The sequence below is a fragment of the Physella acuta genome, unplaced genomic scaffold (genome assembly GCF_028476545.2).
Source record: "Physella acuta isolate Inbredline_101_S28 unplaced genomic scaffold, ASM2847654v3 ptg001096l, whole genome shotgun sequence".
NCBI classification, from domain to species: Eukaryota; Metazoa; Mollusca; class Gastropoda; family Physidae; genus Physella; species Physella acuta.
Window position 1 is genome coordinate 74,250 of NW_026732613.1, and position 24,787 is coordinate 99,036.

Here is a 24,787-nt window from a genome sequence, read left to right on the forward strand (position 1 = left end):
TTATTAAATTTATTATTTTGGCAAAGGTAATATCGTAATATGTTATTTATTTAATTGTTGGATGCTGGTATATATAATTGTTGGTTGCTAGTGATTTAATTTTTGGATGCTGGTAATATATTTGTAGCATGTTGGTGATATAATTGTTGGATGTTGGTGATATAATTGTTAGATGCTGGTTATCTACTAAGGGGGCTTAATAAAACCTCTTTGAGAACCACTGATGCCGAGGGAGACAGGTCGGATGTAAAACATCTGACGCTACTTTTGTTTATTTATTATGTCATCCTCCACCCGAGTTCCGGCACCAGAAGACTAGACACGTGACTCGCACATCAAAACCTGGAACGAAAAAGAATACGGAACATATCATATCTTTTGTGGCTTTATATCAAAACGAATACCGTTAGACGTTTTTTTTTTTTTTTTAATTTTTTTAGTCTGTTGATATGTTAAAGATTACTAGATCTTAAAAATTAGTTTTTAAATAAATTTACATCGTTTTCCTGTGTTTTATACAAAGACTGTTTTAGTATGAACTCAATTGGTATTTTTTTAGATCACCAAAAATTATAAAAGTCTTTAAATGCGCCCCCCCACCAAAAAAAAAAAGAAAAGAAATGCACCCCTACCTCCAATGTTTATTACAAACAGCATGTTCCATGTTAATGGAAGTTGTCAAAAATACATTCGTTACTTGGGCTAGGGAGCGCCCGGGGGTGCATAACCCCACCCCCTTCCATAAAAAAACCCTCTTTTTTCGTCACACGTAAAGTGACGTGAAAGTGTTCCAACTTTACCACGTAACATTTGCTACCCCCACCTCCCTATCATTCTAAACACAGCGTCATAGAATTCTTTTCCCCCTAATAAGAAACGTGGTGCCATTTATGAACGCTTCCTACTGATTTTTATGGAATCGTTGCACAGGTTTCTGTACTTGTAAAGTTGGGGGCCGCTCTCGTGGGATTCGATCCAGGTCAGAAGGAAATATGAACAATTGCACCGGCCCTAGGGACAGAACCACGGAATGTTGGGTACAAGTATTCGACCTTCGAACTTTAGCCTGGTTTATTATTTTTAGGTGAGACGATAGAATGGCTTTATCGTGAGTCGGACGGGAGGTAACTCGGAATAACGGTGACGTCATCACGGCGGGAGAGAGACGGGCGTTTTGTTGGCGAACGGATGTTTCCAGATTTTCTTTAGCCAGTAGACAGGCATGACAGTGTTGTCAGAGATCTGTTTGAAACTAGCAGGATTTTAATTTAAATGTCAAGCCCTCGATAGTGGGGCGCAGGATAAACTGCTGTTAAAATAAAATAAATTTTTCAATTATTTTAATGAATGTATACCATTGATTTGAATTATGACCCCCCCCACCCCCGTTTCTTTCAGGCATTTCTCCGTGGAGTACTGCCCCCTTTCCTTACCTACTGTTTAACCGTTTCAAAATAAAGTTTGTTATTATTATTATTACCCAGTATTTCTTCCAGTGGGGGGGGGGGGGCACTTTAACATTTTCGGGGGCGGGTGGGGGGGGGGGGCGGAGCCTGGAAGAAACTCTGTTATTACCCCCGGACGAATTAGGAAAAAAATTCAATTTATATAGAAAATATGGGTCTATACTTAAACCATTGTCTGCTCCGCCGGGAGGTCAAAGTGCCCCTTCCTCGAAGAAAAATGCCTGAAACAAACCCTTCCCCCACATACAACATCTCAAGTCATTATTTGCTGTATAGAATTGGGAGGATTAGCTATTAATAATCCTGTACACAAAAGCAAAGGACAACTGTTGTTTTAAAAATTCAACCTGCTAGACTCGTAGAGAAGTCTAAAATAAATGTGGTGAACTTCTAAACTCGATTAACACCTTGTATGCATTGTTGAAGAATGTGTGTAGAGTAATGGCAAGGGCAATGCTCGTTGTGTTTACCTCCCTTGACTATTCGAATCAGAATTTGGGTGATCTCATAGAAATTCTAAGGTCCTATATCATCAGAATTTGGTTGATCTCATAGACATTCTAAGGTCCTATATCATCAGAATTTGGGTGATCTCATAGGCAATGTAAACTTTAACCCTAACATAACCAGATTATGAGTGATCTAAAATTTCGCCACTGGAATCATTAACCCTATAACCATCAGAGCTAGAAAATGTTTCACGACTACAATTTTTGCCACACACTTTTGAAAGGTTTATTTTCGGTAATTAAAAAAAAAAGCTTATATTATGTTTGTAATTTAAGAATTAATTTCTCGTATTTTAACCTAATGTAAATATGTAAACAGCCTAGAACAATATTATAAAATTAACAAATGCTGATACATGGAAACTGATTTTGGAAATTATTTTCTTGAACGCTCATTCAAAAATAAAATAAAATAAAACTGAGACATTCGTCATGTAACATTTGAAGCTCACACGGCGTAGACAACCAATCAGAGAAGGTCCTACGACTTAGACACCCAGTCAATAAAGGTCTCAAGACGTAGTCGTTCAGTCAACAAAGGTCCCTTGACATCAAGACATAGTCAACAAACGTCCCACGACAGACACCCAGTTAACGAAGGTCTAATGACGTTGGAACCCAGTCAACAAAAGTAGTCACCTGGTCAACAAAGGTCTCGTGACGTAGACACCACCCAGCCCACACTTGTCAAAGGTCAAATGACACAGACACCCAGTCTACAAAAGTCTCATGACAATGTTGTGAGACCCCGAGGAAGGAAGAGGGCGTTGTTGTTTGCCTACCGGTCTGGTTGTCTTGGCAACATGTATTTCACGCCGCGTGACCCCCAAAACAAGGAACAAGGTCAAGGTGTCCAAACAGAAGGCGATGACTCCTCGAGCAGAAGACCCACTGGCGCGCATGTCAAAACATGTCACGTGGGATGACCTCACAAGGAAATCAGCAGCATGTGGTAGAAGATGCTCCAGATTTTGATTTCATTCTAGCAGATGTCAAGTTTCTCAAGATCGCCCCCCCCCTCCAATTTTTATAACAAGTTTTATATATTCCCAACACAAAAAAAAGTTTGGCGAACTTTCCTGGTGTTATTCTTGGACCATGACTTCAAAAAACACGGCTTAAGAAAATTTTATCTTTTCTACCTTGTTTTGTGTTTGTTCTTATTGTTAATAATTCCTGTGGTACAACATCAGCTGAGTCATAAGATTGGTTTAGATGATTCGTGGGTGTATTAGGTCAACTGGGGTGATGGAGGGGGGAGGGCAAAGAGGTGATAGTGTTGAATTTTGGCATTGGATTCTGGTTAGCTAGACTTTAATACCTTTACATTAACTATACAGGTTAGTTTGTAGAACTGTTTATTGAAATATGAAGTGTTTTTTTTCTAAATGTATAGTAAACTACAACTGTCAAATGATATAATAGGTGAAGTAGAAAGAAAATTACTGTTTTAAAAGGAGATAATGTTCATTTACCCCATATCACTGTTATCACTCCAGTTTTTGCTCTTTTAAAAAAAATGTTTTTGTATTTACAATTTTTAAAATTAAGCTTCGAGTCAATCGCCTAATTGGACAAATTTTAATTTTATGTCAAAAAATACATTACTAACATGATACATTTTTTCTCCGTTATTTATTTCAAGCCTAAGTAAAGAGTTGCAGTTTAAAAATATCAACACACCAACCACTTGTGCAAAGAAAGTATAGATATGTGCTTTATTAATATGGTTCAGATATGTGCTTTATTAATATGGTTCAGATATGTGCTTTATTAATATGGTTCAAATATGTGCTTTATTAATATGGTTCAGATATTGCTTTATTAATATGGTTCAGATATGTGCTTTATTAATATGGTTCAAATATTGCTTTATTAATATGGTTCAGATATATGCTTTATTAATATGGTTCAGATATTGCTTTATTAATATGGTTCAGATATGTGCTTCATAAATATGATTGCAGAAGAAGTGTGTGTGTGTGTATGTGTGTGTTTGAGTGAGCTACTGTTAGTTTCTATATATAAGATGTCACTCACAACTGGCTCAATATTTAAAATGAAATAAAAAGCCGCACATTCCCATTGTTCTAAATGTGCTAATGTCCTCACGATCGCACAATGTTGCATCGATCAAGTTCAGCCAACCGTGACCCGCTGTTTCTGTTTTAATGATCGGAGCAACAGCGGATGCAATCATTAAAATACAACCGTGGTCTCAACGCTGAGAGGGAGGTGATGCTGTTACCTACACATCATCGCAATGTTGGCTGTAGTCAAGTAAACGTAATGTTACACTACATCCCATTGATAGGAGTAACATAGCAAATTTGATGTTACATAACGTCTCAATGTTGGCAGTTGTCTAGTACATGTGGTGTTACACTACATCCCATTGATAGGGGTCACATAGCAAATTGGATGTTACATAACGTCTCAATGTCAAGGATTTTCTAGTAAATGTAGTATTACACTACATTTTGATGTTAGGGGTATCTAGTAGATCCGTTATGTTATCAATATTATGTGTATTTAAAAAAATTGCGAAAAGTTATTCAAAAATAAATGATATTTTAATCTATGCGTAGTAAGATGGCAGCTCGTACGAAAGTCTCGAGTTCGAATCCCAGGCTCCAGTATGTAGGACGTCATTGAGTCCACCCACCTCTGATGGGTACCTAACTCACATTAAGGAAACACAGGCGGCTGGCATATGCTGACCCCATTATGCCTCAAATGTTGAAGTCCTTGTAAGAGCTTAATTCTCCTTAATCTGCCCCATGTGCCTATGGTACGAGCTGGAAAAGACGATGATACATGAATGCCTTACATACGGGACGTCGTGGTTGAATGGTAGCGTGTACCGACTACTAACCCGAAAGTCTAGAGTTCGTACTTCCCTGAGTCCACCACACAAATATTCTTGATGCTATTTGCTTCAATTAAAGTTATAATTTTTTTTTTTAAATGTAGGCCTACACTATTTGAAAACTGAGTACAAATTATATTCGAATGACACTCGTCTGTCTGTACAATTATAAAGTAGCATATTACTTGTAACTCAAGCTGATGGGAACCGCGTTGCCCAATCAAATATAATTGCGGTATTTAGTCCAACCCAAGCTACACGGCCATGACACGTCTAACACAGTCGCGAGACGAGCTAATAATCTCCAACCACCAAAAATCGAATGTGTATGGGCTGGCAATGTGTTGTTTTTCTCATAAAGCAACTACTCGCAGCGTGCAGCTGTTGGTTGTGTTCTGCGTCAACCTTCGATGTAAAGAATTTGGTTGGTTGGATTTTTACTTTTAAATAGTGAGTAATTTGATACACAGGTGAGCTGGTAAATATGTTTTTTCTCAACCGATGGCCCTTAGGATGGATAAAGTTGATAAGTTACTCGAATCACGGTGGAGAGATACTGGCAGTATATTGTTGTGTTACTTTTACTTTACCTGAATTAGATTCTAGTTCCGGTTCGGGCACAATGAAAGGAACTTGATAGCTTTGAGTTAGTAGTACAGCGCTCTACCACTGCACCATGTTATTATTGTACTAGCACATAGGTAGCTAGGGACGGTGTGGTCGAATGGTAGAGCATTCGACTGCTAACCCAAGTTCGGATCCCGTGTTAAAGTCCGTACGACGTCATTGAGTCTACCCAGCTCTAATGGGTACCTAACTCACGTTTGGGAAAATAAAGATGGCTGGGTATAGTGTTGAGCACACTATCCCTTCATATGGCAAGGTCACTGAAACACTACTTCACCTGTCTCATGTTCGTAAGGGTACTTTACTCATTTACGTGTAGCCTTAACAGTCCAGTTTGTTGATAGGTTAGATAAAACCGTTCAGACAGTGGTGTAGACAGGGTGGTTGGTGTCTCTGGGGGTTATAACCAGTTTTTCTTTCAGACTTTTTCTCCGGGGAGGGGGATCACTTAAAATTTTCGAGGGCTGGAGTGGGGGACTAGTTTTCCGGGAGGCGGATTTTAAATGGTAAAAGTGCTTGTGAAATTTCAAATTCTTGTACTTAAGCAAATCTTGTTTGCCGTGTGCAGTGCCCGTGATAAAAGTTGGTATTAATACTAATGCTACTGGTATTTTAAAGCGGTACTTTAAAAAATAATAATTTATACATAATAATATACATTTCTGTAATTTTATTTTCAGTAGGAGGCAAATAAGAATGGATCACATACAACGTAGGATTGATCCAAACAGGGTTCTGTGAAACACTTAAACATGACGACAAATATTTTGCTTATTTTAAAGCAAATGTGACATTTTCATCTTTATGCATAAGTCATTTATGTTGATGTGAAAGTCAATTTGTAAGTTGAATAATGCATCAGTGACAATAGTAAGAGCTGTCATTGATAAGTGACAATAGGAGGAGCCGTCACTGACAAGTGACATTAGTGGGAGCCGTCATTGACAAGTGACATAAGGAGCCATCACTTACATGTGACAGTAGGAGTCGTCACTGGAGCCGTCACTGACAAGAGACAGGAGAAGGAACAGTCACTGACAAGTGACAGTAGGAGCCGTCACTGACAAGTGACAGTAAGAACCGTCACTGACAAGTGACAGTAGGAGCCGTCACTGACAAGTGACAGTAAGAGCCGTCACTGACAAGTGACAGTAGGAGCCGTCACTGACAAGTGACAGTAGGAGCCGTCACTGACAAGTGACAGTAGGAGCCGTCACTGACAAGTGACAGTAAGAGCCATCACTGACAAGTGACAGGGCTGTACACGAGAGAGAGAGAGAGAGAGAGAGAGAGAGAGAGAGAGACAAGCCCACCGGATGTTCCTCTGACGCATCACCATGACAACGCGATGCAAAGTCTCCGAGCCGTGCCTGAGCGACACGGCCCTGGGGTTCATCGTGCTGGGCACGGTCCTGGTCCTCCTCTCCTTCTTCTGGCCGGCCGACCCCAACTACACGCTGGACATGTCCGTCTCGGCCCAGCAGAACGAGCAGCAGGCCCTGGCTCACCAGCGGCTCATGACGACCCTCTACTCCATCGCCGTGGTCGGCATGGCTCTGGTGCTCATCGGCGCGTGCATCGTGTCCGGCCTGCTCACCCACATCCTGCTGGCCAAGGAGTGCCAGGGTAAAAAAACCCAGGCGGCGCCCGTCGCTCAGCAGGTGACCTATGACCTGGACGTGCCGATGAACAGCAGGTCAGTGAGCTGGGGCGGGGCCGGCAACCAACCGGTCCACGCCTACTACAGCAGCAACAGGGAGCTGGAACAAAACCTGGTCAGGTCGGATGAGCTGGAGATGAATCGGTATTTTTCTTCGGTGAAACCGTACGGGACGTTGGGAAATTGAGGTTTGTATAACAGTGTTTCTTTCAGACTTGTTTCTACCGGGGGGGGGGGGGGGGGCAGTATATGAACATTTTTGATGCGGAATGGCGAACACAAATTTTCGCGGGGGGTGGGGGGGGGGGGTGCGGACACTGGTAAAATTAGATATTTTCTATTTAAATCATATTTTGTTTGGGAGGGTGGGGGAAGGAATTGTCAGTAGCTGTGCCCCCACCCCACCCTGAAGAGATGCCTGAAGAAACACTGTTTGTATAACACTAGGGCGGTTAGGAGATTGATTTTTGTAAAGTATTAAGGACGTTAGGAAATTGCTTTTGTACAACTTAATAACGGGGTTCTTAAATTAATTTTGTGTGTGTAGAAAACAAGGGAGGCTAAGAAATTGATTTTTGTACAACACAAGGTAGGCTAGGAAATTGATATTTGTATAAAATAACGGAGCCTAGGAAATTGATTTTATATGAAACAACGAAGCCTCAGAAATTGACCAAGTCATATAAGTTTATAGCTTATGAAAGGGTAACCTAATACACCTTTTCTCAGGAGATTCCATTATTGTTACATGAACGGACACTTGGATTGAATACAAATCCAAAAATTATTAACGCTAAGCATTTTGGATTATTCTTGATACAATCGGGTTTGACCCATAATATTTCAGTGGAGAATGTGTGTATTGTTATATTTATGAAAGTTAAACTGAAATCCCTGTGCAACAAAAAAAAAAAAAAACTGACAGAGACGCAAATGAAAGATGAACTTAACAAAATACTATTTCATGTGATATCTTTACTTGTGATCATGTATTTAACTATTATTGATTATTCTTTCAAATGAGTGTTCTCAATTATTATGTTTATTTTATTGAGAGAATTATTTTGCAAAACACGTTTTTAAAAACAAATTGTGTTACTATTTTCTTACAAATAAATTTATTTTTTTGAAAACGAATTCATCTTTTCTTTAATTCCATATGAAACGTTTGAGTCTAGCCAGCAATAACTGTCAACTGATACATGTTATGGACAGTAAAGACGGCTGGGCTTAGTGCTGGCCACACTATTCCCTCCAAATGAACTCTGCTGCATTTGCCCAGTTAATCTACTGGTCTAATAGAAAACAATACAATCATACGGCACTCCCAATTATGTGCATAACAACGATTTCGCAGCCTTGATGTATTTATTTTACAGAGAAAACAATGCAGCCTGGGTTATTGTGGGGGGGGGGGGGGGGGAATGAGGGGGTTGGGGGAAGCCAATCTACCCCACCGTAGAAAACGCCATTGCGCCCCTTAAATGAATTTCCCCCTCCACCCCCATTACTAGATGTGACGGCGAATTTTTCGTGACTTAAAAACCACCTGTGGTTATGCCTGACACATCGCTTTCTTTCCTCAGCCACAAACAGCCTATCACGTGACAGGACACATTCACAGATAAACATATGTTGCACGTGCTTGTATCGTCTGATGATGTCACCGTGTGCTCACGCGCGCGCGTGTTAGCAGACGACAGAAATCAATTTTTGTTATACAAATCCTTATCGATGAAATACGCGCATATGAAATCAAATTGTTGAGCACACAGCTGATACTCGGCAATCAAACCGATATCTTTATAAGTCTCAACACAGCAATCTTCGACTATCTTCATAAGCCTCAACACAGCAATCTTCGACTATCTTCAAAAGCCTCAACACACCAATCTTCGACTATCTTCATAAGCCTCAACACAGCAATCTTCGACTATCTTAATAAGCCAGTTAGTCGGGCCTGTCTGACTAATGGTCAGTTGGAGTTTTTTTTTTGGCCTGCTTGCCCAATGGCCAGTTAGTCTGAGTTTGCCGTGGTGAGGTCTGTCTGGCGAACGTGAGACGGAAATGGTACTGCGTGGCCTAGAGGTAGAGGGCTAGACTGCTAACCTGAAAGTCTGGATTTCGAATACAGGTTCATGTCAGTAGAACGCCCCTGAGTCCACCCAGCTCTGATGGGTACCTAATTCACTTAAGGGAAAAATAAAGGGAGCTGGGCATAGTGCTGACCACACTATCCCTTCATATGCCGAGGTCACAGAAACAGGTGAACTCTTCTTCACTTGATCCATAGACCGCCAGGTTTGAAAGGGAATTTTTTTTTTACTTAACACATCAGCAAGTAGACTATACTGCAAGCATAAAGATTGAGATAATCTGATGATGTCCCATTTAGCCAACTGGTGAGGCATAGCGTAGATGGAAGAGTTAAACAGACATACTACAATAATGTTTGGCCCGTATAGAGCACTTCTGTCCAAGTTATGCCAGATCATAATGACAGCTGGATGAACTCAATGAAAAACTTACAACTGAAAATCAGGTTTGAACACTATTCAAAACCACGAACCGTTGTGATGATATTCACGATTAACATCAGGTTAAACAAATAGAACATGATATAACACAGTAAACAATAATGAAAAACATTAATTTCCGTATTAACTATGGTTAATTATGTGTATGTGTGTGTGCGTGCGTGCGCACGTGCGTACGTGCGTGCGTACGTCCGTCCGTGTGTGTGCGGGTAGATGGTGGTCTGGCTTTTTGTAACGATTGGTAAGACTACAATCAGGTTTCATAGTTTATTTGCCCATAACGGAAACAAGTCATATCACACGAACAACGATCCTAACCCTTAACACACTGAACCAGCCATATCGCAAATTTGAGCAGTCTTTCTTTCAGGCTTTTTTTTTTTCTCCAGAGGGGAAGGGGGGGGGGGGAGGGGCACTTGACATTTTTGAGGGGGCGGACTAAATTTTCCGGGAGGGCGGACACTGGTAAAAATATATATTTTATATATACATTCCATTTCATTCGGAAGAGATGCCTGGAAGAAACTCTGTTAAGTAGGACGGGATGGGGGGGGGGGGGGGGGGAAGGACACACACAGTCTCCGTACCCCCGGAAACGCTGACAACGTCCCCGGCATGTCTTCCGTACTTTGACCCGAGATTCCTCCGTCAGACAACCACGACAAGATACAGTAGTCAACAAATGTGCCCAGACAACAGCGCAGGTTCTAGAAGGTTGGGCGGCCATCCGTTGGCCTGAAACTGATACACCGGCAGTCACTGGCGACAAGAGGAGGCATCGAGTTGCCGGCCCTTGTGTCGCAGAATGCGGAAACGTCTCGTTTACAATACAAATAGACGGCAGCGTTGGTAGATAGAACATGCGAGGATTTGTTGCAGAACAAACAAAGATTTGTTGCAGAACACACACAGATTTGTTCGGTAAACATATGTTAAAACATAAAGGAGAGTTATAAAAAGATACGAGATACAAAACGCTTTAATCAACACAATTAACGATCTCATTTCATTCTTTTGAACAAGGGATACAGTCTTGGATGTGTAAGAAACTAATTTAAAATAAACCGGTAGTGATCTCCCCTAAACTTTCTCGAATATTCTTATATAAAACAACAGGGGATGGTAACTGGGGATATAGTTATGATTTTTAATCCATTTTAAATACTTAAACTTTTAAAAATAGAATCTCATAAAAAAAGAATTGCGCACCAAGCGAACGCCGAATAATTATTAGTACTTTATAAATTTACATGCGTTTTTTTGAAAAATCGGAAATAGCGTAAATTAGTACTTCCGGTCAACTGAAATTACTCAAAATTCGACAGAAGGTAGAGAATTAGATCTTTTACGTACATGTGAAATTTCATTTATCTATCTGAAATAGTACTCTAGTTATAGGCTTTTGAAAAATTCAAAGTAAAAAAAAGTACCACTTCCGGTTATCGGAAATCGCTCAAAAGTTGAGTACTCAAGTTATTGTTTACACACAGACAGACAGACAGACACACACACACACACACAGACATGCGGAAAAAATTGCACAATTATGTTTTTCCGTATCGGTGAGGTGTAAAACGTCGAGATTATAAATTGCACATTATTTATTTCATGAATCAATTGTTAAAATTAAGAAATAACAAATAGGGCCTATATATTATTTGATTCGCTGAATTCGTGATTAATTAAAGTTATGTTTGTGTGCATGTACATTTATAGACGTTCATCACCCCTTCACCGGAGGGGGGGGGGGCACTGTTATAACTATAAGTATATATTTTCTATATAAGTTCCATTTCTTTCGGGGGGGGGGGGGGGGGAGGGCGATAGACTCCCAGCGGAAGGCGGAGTAACCCCCCCCCCCCCCCCCCCCCGAAAAAATGCCTGGGAAAAAAACACTGCCCCCCCTTCCCCCCCCCCCCAATTGTAATTTTTTACTTAATGAACCTTATTGATAAATTAGTCTCAGATTAATAGATCTTAAGTAAGGATTGTAGAACATCAAGAGACTTTTCAAACAACACATGTAAATCAAGATGACAGCACATTCAGGCGTTTTAAGAAACACCATAACATTCAAGGGACACAATTCCATGTACATGCCACCACTTTCTGCGTCCCTTTAGTCCACTAAAATCTTTGTACTTCACGGCACGCGAGAGTTCCGCTATTGTCAACCCTCGGCCCGCGCTCGCCGTTCACGCTTACCGGTCGTCAAAGCAGCTGCAAGTCCCCTACTTGTAACTGGCCAGATGTGCTGACGTGCTGGGGTTGTTAAAAAATTTAAACCGGATTCTACAAACGAAAGAAAAAAAAAACTTGAGGGATTTAAGAGATTTATTTAAAAGTGGCGTTTGAATTCCAAAAAGTCTAAGCTGACGTACTTTGCCAGATTTAATTTTAGACTCCGCAAAACTGACTTTATAATAGACAAAGGGAAGGGTAATCCCTTTAATAGCAAATGTTAGTAAATCAAGCTCTATTATGTCCCTTTGTATTAGTCTAATTACCCAGTTAATTAGGGAACTTGTCAAGTTAACAAAGAGGACTGACTTAAATAGCGGGGCTGTTTAGCTACATGTGAATGTAATCAATTTACAGCTTACATTAAAAACAAAAGACAAATACAGATGTAAGCCTCGGTTGTAAGGAGACACATTCCATTATTTACGTTGAAAAGGTAAGTTTATAAATTAATTCCTAACTTAGCCCGTAGATGGCTGGTCCGACAATATCTTAGCAAGCAAATAGACTGGGGAGGGAGATGGTTTTCGTGGGGACAGGTTGCTACGCTAGTGGACAGCCGGTAGCCAGAGCTAAGCTAGTTGGAGGCTAGTGTTTAGCTAGCGAGAGGCTAGTGTTTAGCTAGAAGGAGGCTAGTGTTTAGATAGCGAGAGGCTAGTGTTTAGATAGCGAGAGGCTAGTTTTTAGCTAGTTGGAGGCTAGTTTTTAGCTAGCGAGAGGCTAGTGTTTAGCTAGCGGGAGGCTAGTGTTTAGCTAGCGAGAGGGTAGTGCTCGAGTTTACCTAGTTGAAAACTAGAGTTCAGCCATCGAAAGGCTAGTGTTAATCTAGCGGTTAGGTAGTATTTACCTATTTGGACGCAAGTGTGTTTAGTTAGATGGTAGCTAGTATTTAGCTAGTTGAAAGCTCACCAGAAACTAAAAAGTAGCTAGTATATAACCAAGCAACAGGCTTATGGAAAACCAATAAGTAGCCTTAATGTAGCCTTTGCCAGATCAAGTAATTTGCTGGTCCTATCCGAGACAGAATCTTGCACCATCTACCACACACGACGAAACGACCGTTGGATCTCTTAGAAAGATTGCTTTACCGTCTTTTCGCGTCATTTTCGTTTACTCGCGTAAATTAGTCCGCTTTAAAATAATAATCCCCGTCGCCTGACGTCACACAAGTCATAGCTATGTGCTGTTTGTTAAATTTATTTTATTTAATTAACTAGAGAACACATTTTAATCAGAGGCGTAGCTACACATTCCGGCGCCCTGGACTTACTATTAATTTTGTCCCCCCCCTCTCCTTTCACGCTTTTACACCTCACTGACCCATAATACTTTTTTATTTCGTGTTGCACAATTGATAAAGTAACCAGTTAAATAAGTTCGTTAAATAAAGTAGCAGTCTATATTGTTAACTTCGACAGTGTATAATTCACTGTCGAAGTTCAAAATAAGCATTTCGTATTTTATTCAAACCCTGTTTGGCGCCCCCCCCCTTTAGTGTCGGCGCCTCGGGGTGACTGCCCAACCCGCCCTCCCCTAGCTACGCCTCTGATTATAAATTCCTACTGCTTCCATCAGAAACAAATCTTCGCGCCCTAGAAAAAATTTGAAAACTTCCCAGGTTGACAAATTAGCCCAGGGCTGGTCGTTATGTCCTCCTCACGGTCAAGATGACCTCACAGTTGTACGTCTGGCGCTAAGTTCTTTAATTATTTTTTTTTTAAAGAAACTTGCGCGGTCCTGTTCAGAGGGATGTCACAAGTAGCTGGGGTAACTTAACTTTAGGAGTCTGTGGCCTGGGTCACATTACTTTAGATGCTAAGGCCTGGGACCATTTATTTTAGACCTGGGTCACCTTACTTTAGGTTCTGGGTCCATTTACTTTAGACCTTGGTCACTACCTTTATATACTAAGGCCTGGGTCCTTAACTTTAGGTTCTAAGGCCTGGGTCCATTTACTTTAGATGCTAAGGTCTTGGTCCATTTACTTTAGATGATAAGGCCTGGGTCCATTTATTTTAGACCTGGGTCACCTTACTTTTGGTGCTGGGTCCATTTACTTTAGACCTTGGTCACTAACTTTATATACTAAGGCCTGGGTCCTTAACTTTAGGTGCTAAGGCCTGGGTCCATTTACTTTAGACCTTGGTCACTAACTTTATATACTAAGGCCTGGGTCCTTAACTTTAGGTGCTAAGGCCTGGGTCCATTTACTTTAGATGCTAAGGCCTGGGTCCATTTACTTTAGACCTGGGTCACCTTACTTTAGGTTCTGGGTCAAATTAACTTTAGACCTTGGTCACTAACTTTAGATGCTAAGGCCTGGGTCCATGTACTATAGACCTGGGTCACTAACTTTAGGTGCTAAGGCCTGGGTCCATTTACTTTAGGTGCTAAGGCCTGTGGCACTTTCATTTTTATAAGTTTACTGTCCTGTTTTGTAAAAAAAAATATTTATTTCAATAAAAGAGTCATAGAAATATAATTTAAAGCTTAAAATGACTCGAATGAGCAGCATACAAAAATTATTAAGCCGAATGTATTTTAATAAAAAAAAATTATTCACAGATTTCTACACGCATCTCATTTTTACCCACACTTGTCTGTGTGAGTAATTTTCTGTTTGCACAAATTTAAGTTTGCGCAATATTCTTTTTTTCTGTTTGTGCAAATTTATGTTTGCGCAATGTTCTTTTTGCGCAAAGTTCTGTTTGCGCAATTTTGTGTTTGTACGATTTTCCATTTATGGCCACATTTAACCAACATTCTCCGTACAACAAGTTGGTAAACAAAAACTTTAGCCACGTACTCAAGATAAATTTACGAAATTTAAAAAAAAAAATAAACTTAAAAAAAAAATCTAGTCACTGAAGCAACTGGCCTCCCGAGTCTACATTAAGTTGTTTATCGTGGGTGGCCATTGTTTTTTTTTTGTCACGACTTAAAGTTGTTTATTGTGGGCGGCCATTTATTTTGTTGACACGACTAAAAGTTGTTTATTGCGGGTGGTCATTTATTTTGTTGACACGACGAAAAGTAGTATTTTATGAGTGGCAGTCAAATCAAGGTCAGTTACTGTAGTTTCATTCACACCTGTCCCTAGTTTCTTACACGTAATGTCAGTCTCTTCACCTAAAACACTGTCAGCCCCCCCCCCCTGCACACAGCCAACTTATATTTATAATTTTAGGGAAAATATGGTAAAACTCTCATCTTTGAGAACAAACCACCCGCATCCCCCTACCATAACACCTCCCCCCCCCCATATCCCTACCGACCGTACCACCCCTATTCCTACATACCTTACCACCCCCACCATCCCCTACCCCTACCTACCAAACCACTCCCCCATCCCTACCTAACATAACACCACCCCCATCCCTACCTATCATCCCGCCACCTCCATCTCTACCAACAATACCATTCCCCATCACTACCATCCTCCCCCCTTCCTTACCAACCATACCACCACCTCCATCCCTACCGACTATACCCCCCCCTCCTCTAGTCATCCCCACCAAACCAACCACCTGGCGTATAAAAAAAAAACCAACTCGTGTCGTAACCCAGGCCTTAAATCGTGTCCGCTGATGTTGTGTACAGGTGTTCCACGACGCTAATGAGACCAGCGACCTGATGTCATCAGTGTCATCAGACAGCTGGAGCATGACATGTGTCTCGTGAGACCCGTCCTGTCTCACCCAGACCCTCTACACTCAACAAGCGGACATGATCGCTGGCACTACAAGAAGGGAAATAGGAAGATCAAGCAGAAGTAAAAGAAAAAACAAGGCTACTATTCATCCCGGCGGCATATACAGAGTTTCTTCCAGTCATCTCTTCGGGGGGGGGGGGGGGGGCTTTGCCCCCCGAAATTTTTTTACCGCCACCCCCCCCCCCCCGAACGAAATGAAGTTTATATAATTTATATAGATAATATATACTTTTAACAGTGTCCGCCCCCTCCCCCCCCCCCCCCGAAAATTTTAAGTGCCCCCCCCCCCGGAGAAAAAAGTCTGGAAGAAACACAGGGCATATATATATATATATATATATATATATATATATATATATATATATATATATATATATATATATATATATATATATATATATATATATATATATATATATATATATATATATATAAGGGTAGATAGATAGCTAGGGGAGCGACCGAAGTGGGCGCCTACCCCGGTTGAAGGGGGGGGGGGTGGCAAACTGGGTAGGAAGAAAAAGCTCATTTTAAGCTTTACGTGAAGTATGCACTGTGAAATGTAAGAAAAGAGATGCCTCATGGCGTTACATACTTATTTGTTTTTTACATCGACTTTGAGACACCAAAGTAAACATTGGTATAGTGCCTGGTAAAAAGAGCCCCCCATCTATCCTAATTTGGTGAAGGGGGGGGGGGCATTTTTTTGGCCAATTGGAATAACTATATATTAGCTTTATTAGTGGGGGGGGGGGGCGAAAAAAATTGATTTTTCGCCCTAGGCGCCTGAGTGGGTCGCTACGCCTTTGGCTAAAGATTCCGAATCTAGAAGTAAGGTCCATCAATACCCAACATTTCACACACACTCGAGAAAGATGATCCCAAAATAACCAGAACAAAAACTGTCGCTAGAAGTACTCTTGTAATTCCCAAATGATAAAACTTTGGCCTATTCAGAGCCCAGAACTGGCTGGCCAATTAATGTCTTTGTCTACAGGCCCAGACATCGAGTTAATTATTAGCAGACGAGTGTCAGCGAATGGGGCAACCGACGTCAGAGGTGGAAGAGTTAGGAGCATCCCAGGCTCGGACCCCATTTGGTAGGTTCGTTATAGAATGATGTGTTGAAGGGACACCATTTGGTAGGTTCGTTATAAGGTTGATGTGTTGAAGGGACACCATTTGGTAGGTTCGTTATAGGGTTGATGTGTTAAAGGGACCCCTATGATAGCTTCGTTATATGGTTGATGTGTTGAAGGGGTCCCTAGCTTAGTTTTATGGTTGATGTGCTGAAGGGGTCCCTAGCTTAGTTTTATGGTTGATGTGTTGAAGGGGTCCCTAGCTTAGTTTTATGGTTGATGTGTTGAAGGGGTCCCTAGCTTAGCTTTATGGTTGATGTGTTGAAGGGACCCCTATGATAGCTTCGTTATATGGTTGATGTGTTGAAGGGGTCCCTAGCTTAGTTTTATGGTTGATGTGTTGAAGGGACCTTTATGATAGCTTCGTTCTATGGTTGATGTGTTGAAGGGGCCCCAATGATTAACTTCGTTTTATGGTTGATGTTAATAGGTTAGTTTTATGCCTTTAGTTCGACTGGGACCTCAATAACAGGTTAGCAGAGTTTCTTCCAGGCATCTCTTCAGGGGGAGGGAAGGTTCCCCGCCGAAAAAATTCTACCCCCCCCCCGAACGAAATGAAATTTATATAATTTATATAGAAAATATACACTTTTAACAGTGTCCACCCCCCCCCCCCCCCCGAAAAAAGTCTACCGCCCCCCCCCCGGAGAAAAAAGTCTGGAAGAAACACTGTAGGTTAGTAGTATGCCTTTTAGTTTGATAGAGACCTCTATAATAGGTTAGTTTTCTGCCCATAGTTTGATAGGGACCTCTATAATAGGTTAGTTTTATGCATTTTAGTTTGATCGGGACCTCTATAATAGGTTAGTTTTATGCCCATAGTTTGATAGGGACGCACATGATAGTTTAGTTTCATGCCTTGAGTATGATAGCGACCCCTATAATAGGTTATTTTATGCCCATAGTTTGATAGGGACGCACCTGATAGTTTAGTTTCATGCCTTGAGTATGATAGCGACCCCTATAATAGTTTAGTTTCATGCCTTGAGTATGTTAGCGACCCCTATAATACATCTGATTCATGGTTCACGTGTAGATGGGACCCTTATAATATTTTATGGTAAAACAGATTAGAAAGCACCCCAAGAATAAGCTTTACTCAACGTTTGCTTATTGGCAGGGACCCATAAATCATGGGGATTTGTTTTGAATCTACATCCTACGGGTGAGGCCCCTATGATAACGTCTTTAGATTGCTAGTGACCCTTATAATAGGTTCATTCATTAGCTTAATCTTACGGAAGCGACCCCTAGATATATATTTGTTTAATGGTATAAAAGTTCGGTAAGGTCCCGTATAATAGGTTTGTTTTATAGCTTGAGAGTATGGTAAGGACCCTTTCAACAAGTCGACAGTTCTTCTCAAAATATGCGTGAATTGTTAATGAGGTCAAGTCTGTGACCTAGTTCACATTTTTTCTTGACGTTTAGTTAAAAAAAAAGTTTTCTGAGTGTTTATACATTTCTAAAACTATCACTTTAAATATATCAACCAACTTTAAATATAAATCAACATCAACACAGATTATAAAACAATTCACTAGATACAACAAATATATCAAAGAAAAAAAAATGGTTTGATTTATAAAGGCAATCTCTTCTAATTTATATCTTTTACATCTTTGCTCGTATATAAACCCAAGTAAAAACGTCTACATTCTTACACATTTCATTCCACCGCGTCTAATTTATATTTTCTGTAACGACGACGTTGCATATTTTTTATAATATAGGAAATCTCTTATGTCCAGTGTTTTGAAAAATATTAGAAACTATTGTGTTAGGGCTTCGTAAAATCGTTTTAAGAAAGTGAAAAACAATTGGGAGTCTTGCCACTTTAATGATATAAAAATTAGTATGTAATTAAACATACACTGATTGAATAAAGATTATCCTGTTTAACCAATGCAACTTGACAAATGTTATTCACATGTGTCACAAAGTTATTTTCCATCCGTTACATGAGTAGTTACGTCATTAAAAAGGTAGAACTCTTAATGATGTTGTCAAATATTGTATTTGCTCTAATTAATTCCGAATTTAACTTTCTCTTATGTGGGTTTATTAATTATAGTTTTCAAGTTAATTAAGTATCCAAAGAGCTGGGAAACCGTGGAATTGCATACCTCTTTGGTGACCCTCTTGGTAACCTCTTTGATGAACCCATGGCGACCCCCTTCCGTGACCCCTTTGACCCATAATGTGCCGCCCTTGAGCTCCAATGATCCGCACGCATTCTTTTTTTTTTTTTTTTTTTTTTTTTTTGCTAATTTGTGTGTCATCTTTTCCCAAAAGAAAATCTCCGACTCACACCCCCCCCCCCCCGTCCCCCAACTCGGAGTTTAAGTAAACAAAAATGTTTTCCCAATATCGTCTGTCCCTGTTCGGGCAGAGGATGACCTAATTGTGGACAATGCGACAGGGCTTTTAACGTTCATCAAAGGTGACAGGAACGTGGTGTGACCTACTTCCGATCTCGTTACTAGGGGGGGGGGGAGGTATTGGAGAGTTCAACAGGCAGACGTCCATAGAGTCCGACATTGTCTTAGACCAGGGGTCTCCAAATTTTTCAGTCCGAGGGCCGCATTAACTATCAATTTTCAGTTCGGGGGCCAGTTTCTTCCAGGCATGTCTTTGATTTTCTGGGCAAAGTTCCTCAGCCATTACCAACAAACGTTTTTTCCGTGGACTAAAAGATCTCCGCGGGCCGGATGAGAGGACCTCGCGGGCCGCATCCGGCCCGTGGGCCGCAGTTTGGAGACCCCTGCCTTAGACAGTCATACAGGACTGTATGAAGTCTTTGTCAAACTAATGTTATGTTTGACAGTCATACAGGACTGCATGAAGTCGTTGTCAAACTAATGTTATGTTTGACAGTCATACACAATTACAAATGGTCTCTGTCAGACTAATGTAACATATGACAGTCATACACACCTATCAAAAGTCTTTGTCATACTAAAATAACGTTGGAAGTCATACACAGTTTCCAAAGCTCTTTGTCAGTAACAAAATGCAAATAAAAAAACAAACAATAGAATATAGAGTACGTTTGTACAAAATAAATATCGCTTGTAACTAAGAGATAATCCAACAATCTAGTCTGTAAATAATTGGAGATAATCCTATAATCCAATAACATCGACAACGCTATCAGATCAAAATTCAATTTTGTCACGGAATATTGTTAAAGCTGTTCAGAGGCGTAGGGACCCCTCCCGGCGCCAGGGGACAAACTTTCAATTTGGCGCCCCCCCATATATTTTTTATGTTTATAATTCAAAACTGCAGCTAAAATTAGCTTTTAAATTTTTTCCAACCCATTTTGGCGCCCCTAGGGTCGGCGCCCGGGGACATATGTACTCACCCCCCCCCCCCCTTCGCTAATCTTCTTGAGCTGTTATATAGTAGAAATAAAGCTGAATAACTTATTCTCTCTCCAGAGGCGTAGCGACCCCTCCCGGCGCCCGGGGCGAACTTTCATTTTGGCGCCCCCATATATATATATATATATATATATATATATATATATATATATATATATATATATATATATATATATATATATATATATATATATATATATATATATATATATATATATATATATATATATATATATATGCGTGTGTGTTTGTGTGTGCGACAGTCTGGAAAAAAATTAACAATTACGCTGATTGTCGTTCCCTAAAACTTCACTGGACGCCAGTTAAATTCCCCTTAAGATGCCGAAACGAATAAAAAGTAGAAAATCAAAAGAGCTTAGAACAGTGGGCTCCATCGAACCCGAGAGGTTTGGTAATTCAGTCTCAGGGTTTCCGCGGATATCAAGACCAGAGTTTCTTCCTGGCATCTCTTCGGGGGAGGGGGGCAAGGCCCCCGAAAAAAATCTACCCCCCCCCCCCCCAGAACGAAATGAAATTTATATAATTTATATAGAAAATATATACCTTTAACAGTGTCCGCCCCCCGCCCCCGAAGAAAGTCTACCGCGCCCCCCCCCCCCTGGAAAATTTTAAGTGCCCCCCCCTGGAGAAAAAAGTCTGGAAGAAACACTGGTCAAGATGCACACCCGACTCATAAGATTCACGATCGGATTTTGTCATTGTGGACGATACAACTATTAAGGAGGGTTCGGTGATTGCGCATATGAAACTGGTTAGGTTCGGTACTCCAAAAAGTTAAGAACCACTGCTTTAGAGTGTATTTTGTAGAAGGTGCAAGCCTTATTTGGTCTACTTTTGGTCGTGTCTTTAGAACAATTTCAATAATAGTAGGCCAATATTGCAATTTAGAATTATCAGTTAGGCTGAACAAAGTAATAATCAGTGCAATATACTAATTTTCTTCTCTCTTAAAATTTTGGCAAAGAGTGTCGCTTCCCATCCACCCGCTAAGACAGTCTGCTAAATCTTTTTTATGTTACACAATCGTAAAATACTCTTTAGTTCAATGTGTTTCTTTTCTGGGCGATATCGGTTTATTCCTTAATCCGGTGTGAATTGTTCAGATTTTAGTCTTCGAAAAAGCGCCCCCCCCCCCCATCTAGTAAAGCTGGAAAGCGGTTTTTCCAGTCACTGTTTCTTAAAGATATACGTTTTACAGTTACACAACCAAGGTAGAAAACAGTTAAATCAGTATGCAAAGGCTCTCAGCCGTTAAATGTCTTTACTTTGACTGTTTATAATTCAAAATTGTAGCTTAAAATGAGCTTTTAATTTTTTTTTCTACCCCTTTTGGCGCCCCCCTAGGGTCGGCGCCCGGGGCGGCCGCCCTCCCCGCCCTCCCCTAGCTACGCCTCTGTCTCTCTCCAAAAGTAGACGATTGTATAGGCATTTTAACCAGTCGTGAACTTTAAAATCTTATACAAAAGAAAACACAAACACACGTATAAAAAAATAGTTTGAAATAATAATCATTAAAAAAGTTTTAAAAAACCCACGTTTTCTGATTGAACTAAAAAGTAGAAAATAAATGCTATAGGCCCTACATCACAATAATGCAAGCGATCACTCTACTATAAGCGATCAAAAACGTGGGGCGCCGAAGTAAAAGTTATATTACTATTGATTAGATAATACTATTGACTTTTATTAGGGAGCTTGTAGAGAGTCAACAGTATTAGAAACTGTAAGAAAATCACGGCGCCCCACGTTTTTGCTCGCTTATAGTAGAGTGATCGCTTGCATTATTGTGATGTAGGGCCTATAGCATTTATTTTCTACTTTTTAGTTCAATCAGAAAACGTGGGTTTTTTAAAACTTTTTTAATGATTATTATTTTCTACTTTTTAGTCTTTGTCTGTTTGTTTGCATTAAAATCTTGCTATCGATTTTATCTTTTCACTTTTTTTGGGTAAACGAAGACAACTCGTAAAAAGACAACTCGTAAAAAGACAACTCGTAAAAAGACAACTGGTAAAAAACTCGTTGTTTGAATACGTTACTGACTAGAACACATAGATTTGAACCCGTGTCGAGTGGGATAGCAATCGTGTGCCCAACCACTCGACCATATCGTCTCCCCCAAACTGGCCTACCTCCTGTAAGTTTAAACTCGGTTCAAGCTAAATTCTCTGCCCCTAAGCCTGTGGCGACATGTGATCGTTCGCTTCACTGCGCGCGAGGTACGTGTCGCTGGTTTTTTTTTCTAATGGCTAGCAGAGGAGAATTATATATATAGATTATATAGCGGTCTAAAATGCTCAATAAAATGTTTCCATTGATCAATTTAGTAATAATAACAATTGAATATTCAATGGTCATCCAAAAGAAAGCTTCCCTGAAAATTTCAGCGCGCTAGCTAACTGGGAAGTGCCAGAAATTTCGATCGCAAGATTTGATTGGAAAGACAAACACACAAACAGAAAATGGGAAAATAAACAACGATGACCCCAAAAAACCAAGGGCAATAACCGCGACTTGAAAACAATGGCCGGCCACTACATTTTTTCTTTCTTTTTTGTTTGCTCTTTTTGTTCTGGACGGCGTCTGTATGTTTTTGTGTGTTTGTATAAAGTGTGTGAGTGTGTGGTTAAATTTCAAATATTAAACATATAAAAAAATATCTAGTTTGCAATAAATATATTTTTTAAATTGTCTTCAATAGAATATTAAAAACACATTTTGTTTTAATAAATATAGATGATTAAATATCACTGAACATAAAATCTGATAATTTTTTAATGGAAGTTGATGTCCAGCTTTAAATTTCTGCAAATAAATTATCAATACACGTAAATGGTAATGCATGCCCGATCGGGCGGTAACCTTGAAGTCATGGGTCTTCTGTTAGGGAAAGTTGATGGGAACACCATGATTGTTATGGATGGAGTGGCATTGCCAGTAGAAGGCACAGAGACAAGGGTCAATGCTCAAGCCCAGGCTTATGAGTACATGGCTGCATACACTGAGGCTGCTAAACAGGTGAAACGCTTAGAAAATGCCATAGGCTGGTACCACAGTCATCCAGGATATGGTTGCTGGTTATCTGGCATTGATGTGTCAACACAGATGCTTAATCAACAGTTCCAGGAACCTTTTGTCGCTATTGTGATAGATCCAGTGCGAACTATATCTGCAGGAAAAGTTAACATTGGTGCATTTAGAACACCCAAAGGGATATAAACCACCAGATGAACACCCCTCAGAATATCAGTCCATTCCTCTCAACAAAATTGAAGACTTTGGTGTCCATTGTAAAGCTTATTACCCATTAGAAATGTCTTACTTCAAATCATCCATGGATCGGAGACTGCTTGAATCTTTGTGGAATAAATACTGGGTCAATACCCTGAGCTCATCTAGCCTTCTTACAGTGAGTAAAAAATTGCTTCTATCAGTTTTTATACTATTCATTTGTACCTGTAATTACTTGGCTGTTTATTATATTGTTGTTGTTTTTTTGTCAAATTGATGCTTAAAGTCATTACCTTTCACCTGACTAAAATAATTATTGCAGAATGCTGATTACACAACAGGAATGATATTTGATTTGTCAGACAAGCTAGAACAGTCTGAATCACAGCTGGGTCGTGGCGGTCTCATAGGCACTGATGCACAGGATCAGAGGCGTAGAGAGGGGGGGGGGGGGCGGGGGGGGGGGGGACATATGTCCCCGGGCGCCGACCTTAGGGGGGGCGCCAAATTGAAAGTTTGAGGGTGGGGTGCAAATGAAAAGTTCGAGGGGGGGGGGTGCAAATCGAAAGTTTGAGGGGGGGTGAAAATGAAAAGTTCGAGGGGGGGGGTGCAAATCGAAAGTTTGAGGGGGGTGCAAATGAAAAGTTCGAGGGGGGGGGGTGCAAATCGAAAGTTTGCTCCCGAGGGGGGGCGCCAAATTGAAAGTATGTCCCCGGGCGCCGGGAAGGGTCGCTACGCCTCTGCACAGGATAAGAAAACTGAAGATAAACTCACCAAAGCAACCAAAGATGGCTGTAAAACAACTATGGAGGTTTTACATAGACTCATGTCACAAGTGATTAAAGATCGGTTGTTTAATCAAGTTCATTGCAAACCTGCTGAGCCAGATCAAGCACAACAGCCGCAACAATAGTTTGTTTCATTTATAATTTCCATTACTTAAAAAACTGTTATGCTGGTGTGAGAAAGAAAAGGGTGCTGGTGTAAATGTTTACTTATCTTGTTTTGATGACATTTATAAGGTAATTTAGATACCTGGTGAATGTTTTGATAATTTTGTTTTGTTTTTCTGCAGTTTAACCTAAACTAAAAATTCAGTCTTTACTTAACTAAAATAAATCATATACAATTTTTTGACCTTTAGATACTATTGTATATTTTCAAAAAGTAATACTTGACAGTTGAAAAAATGTTCACTTTGAAATGTGTATTTATTTTAAATTAAAAAACAAACAACTTTAAAAAAAATACGTCAGCGTAAATAACTTTGATCGTTTACAAAGTTAAAATGTGTGTGCTACACAAAAGTCGCCTGATACAACTACAAATAAATTAAACTTCGAATACTAATAACATTAATATAATAATTACCTTTTAAATGCACTGAAA

The 24,787-nt window shown here is 40.1% G+C and overlaps 2 protein-coding genes across 3 annotated transcripts; both read left to right on the forward strand.

Moving 5' to 3' along the window:
• The first annotated feature begins 5,127 nt into the window (after positions 1 to 5,127).
• Positions 5,128 to 7,338, forward strand: LOC131955715 (uncharacterized). 2 transcript variants are annotated; one of them, XM_059319944.1, is made up of 2 exons: positions 5,128 to 5,294; positions 6,152 to 7,338. In XM_059319944.1, exon 2 carries the CDS (start codon positions 6,809 to 6,811, stop codon positions 7,316 to 7,318), a length of 510 nt encoding a protein of 169 aa, XP_059175927.1. In that variant the 5' UTR covers positions 5,128 to 5,294; positions 6,152 to 6,808; the 3' UTR covers positions 7,319 to 7,338. The 2 variants fall into 2 exon arrangements, with proteins under 2 accessions (XP_059175927.1, XP_059175926.1); XM_059319943.1 differs by having other exon boundaries at positions 5,128 to 5,268.
• Positions 7,339 to 22,999: 15,661 nt separating this feature from the next.
• LOC131955717 (COP9 signalosome complex subunit 5-like) lies at positions 23,000 to 24,478 on the forward strand. Its single transcript, XM_059319946.1, is given in 4 exon segments — positions 23,000 to 23,370; positions 23,372 to 23,576; positions 23,721 to 23,832; positions 24,474 to 24,478. Coding segments are annotated over 4 exon segments (693 nt in total).
• Positions 24,479 to 24,787: the final 309 nt, after the last annotated feature.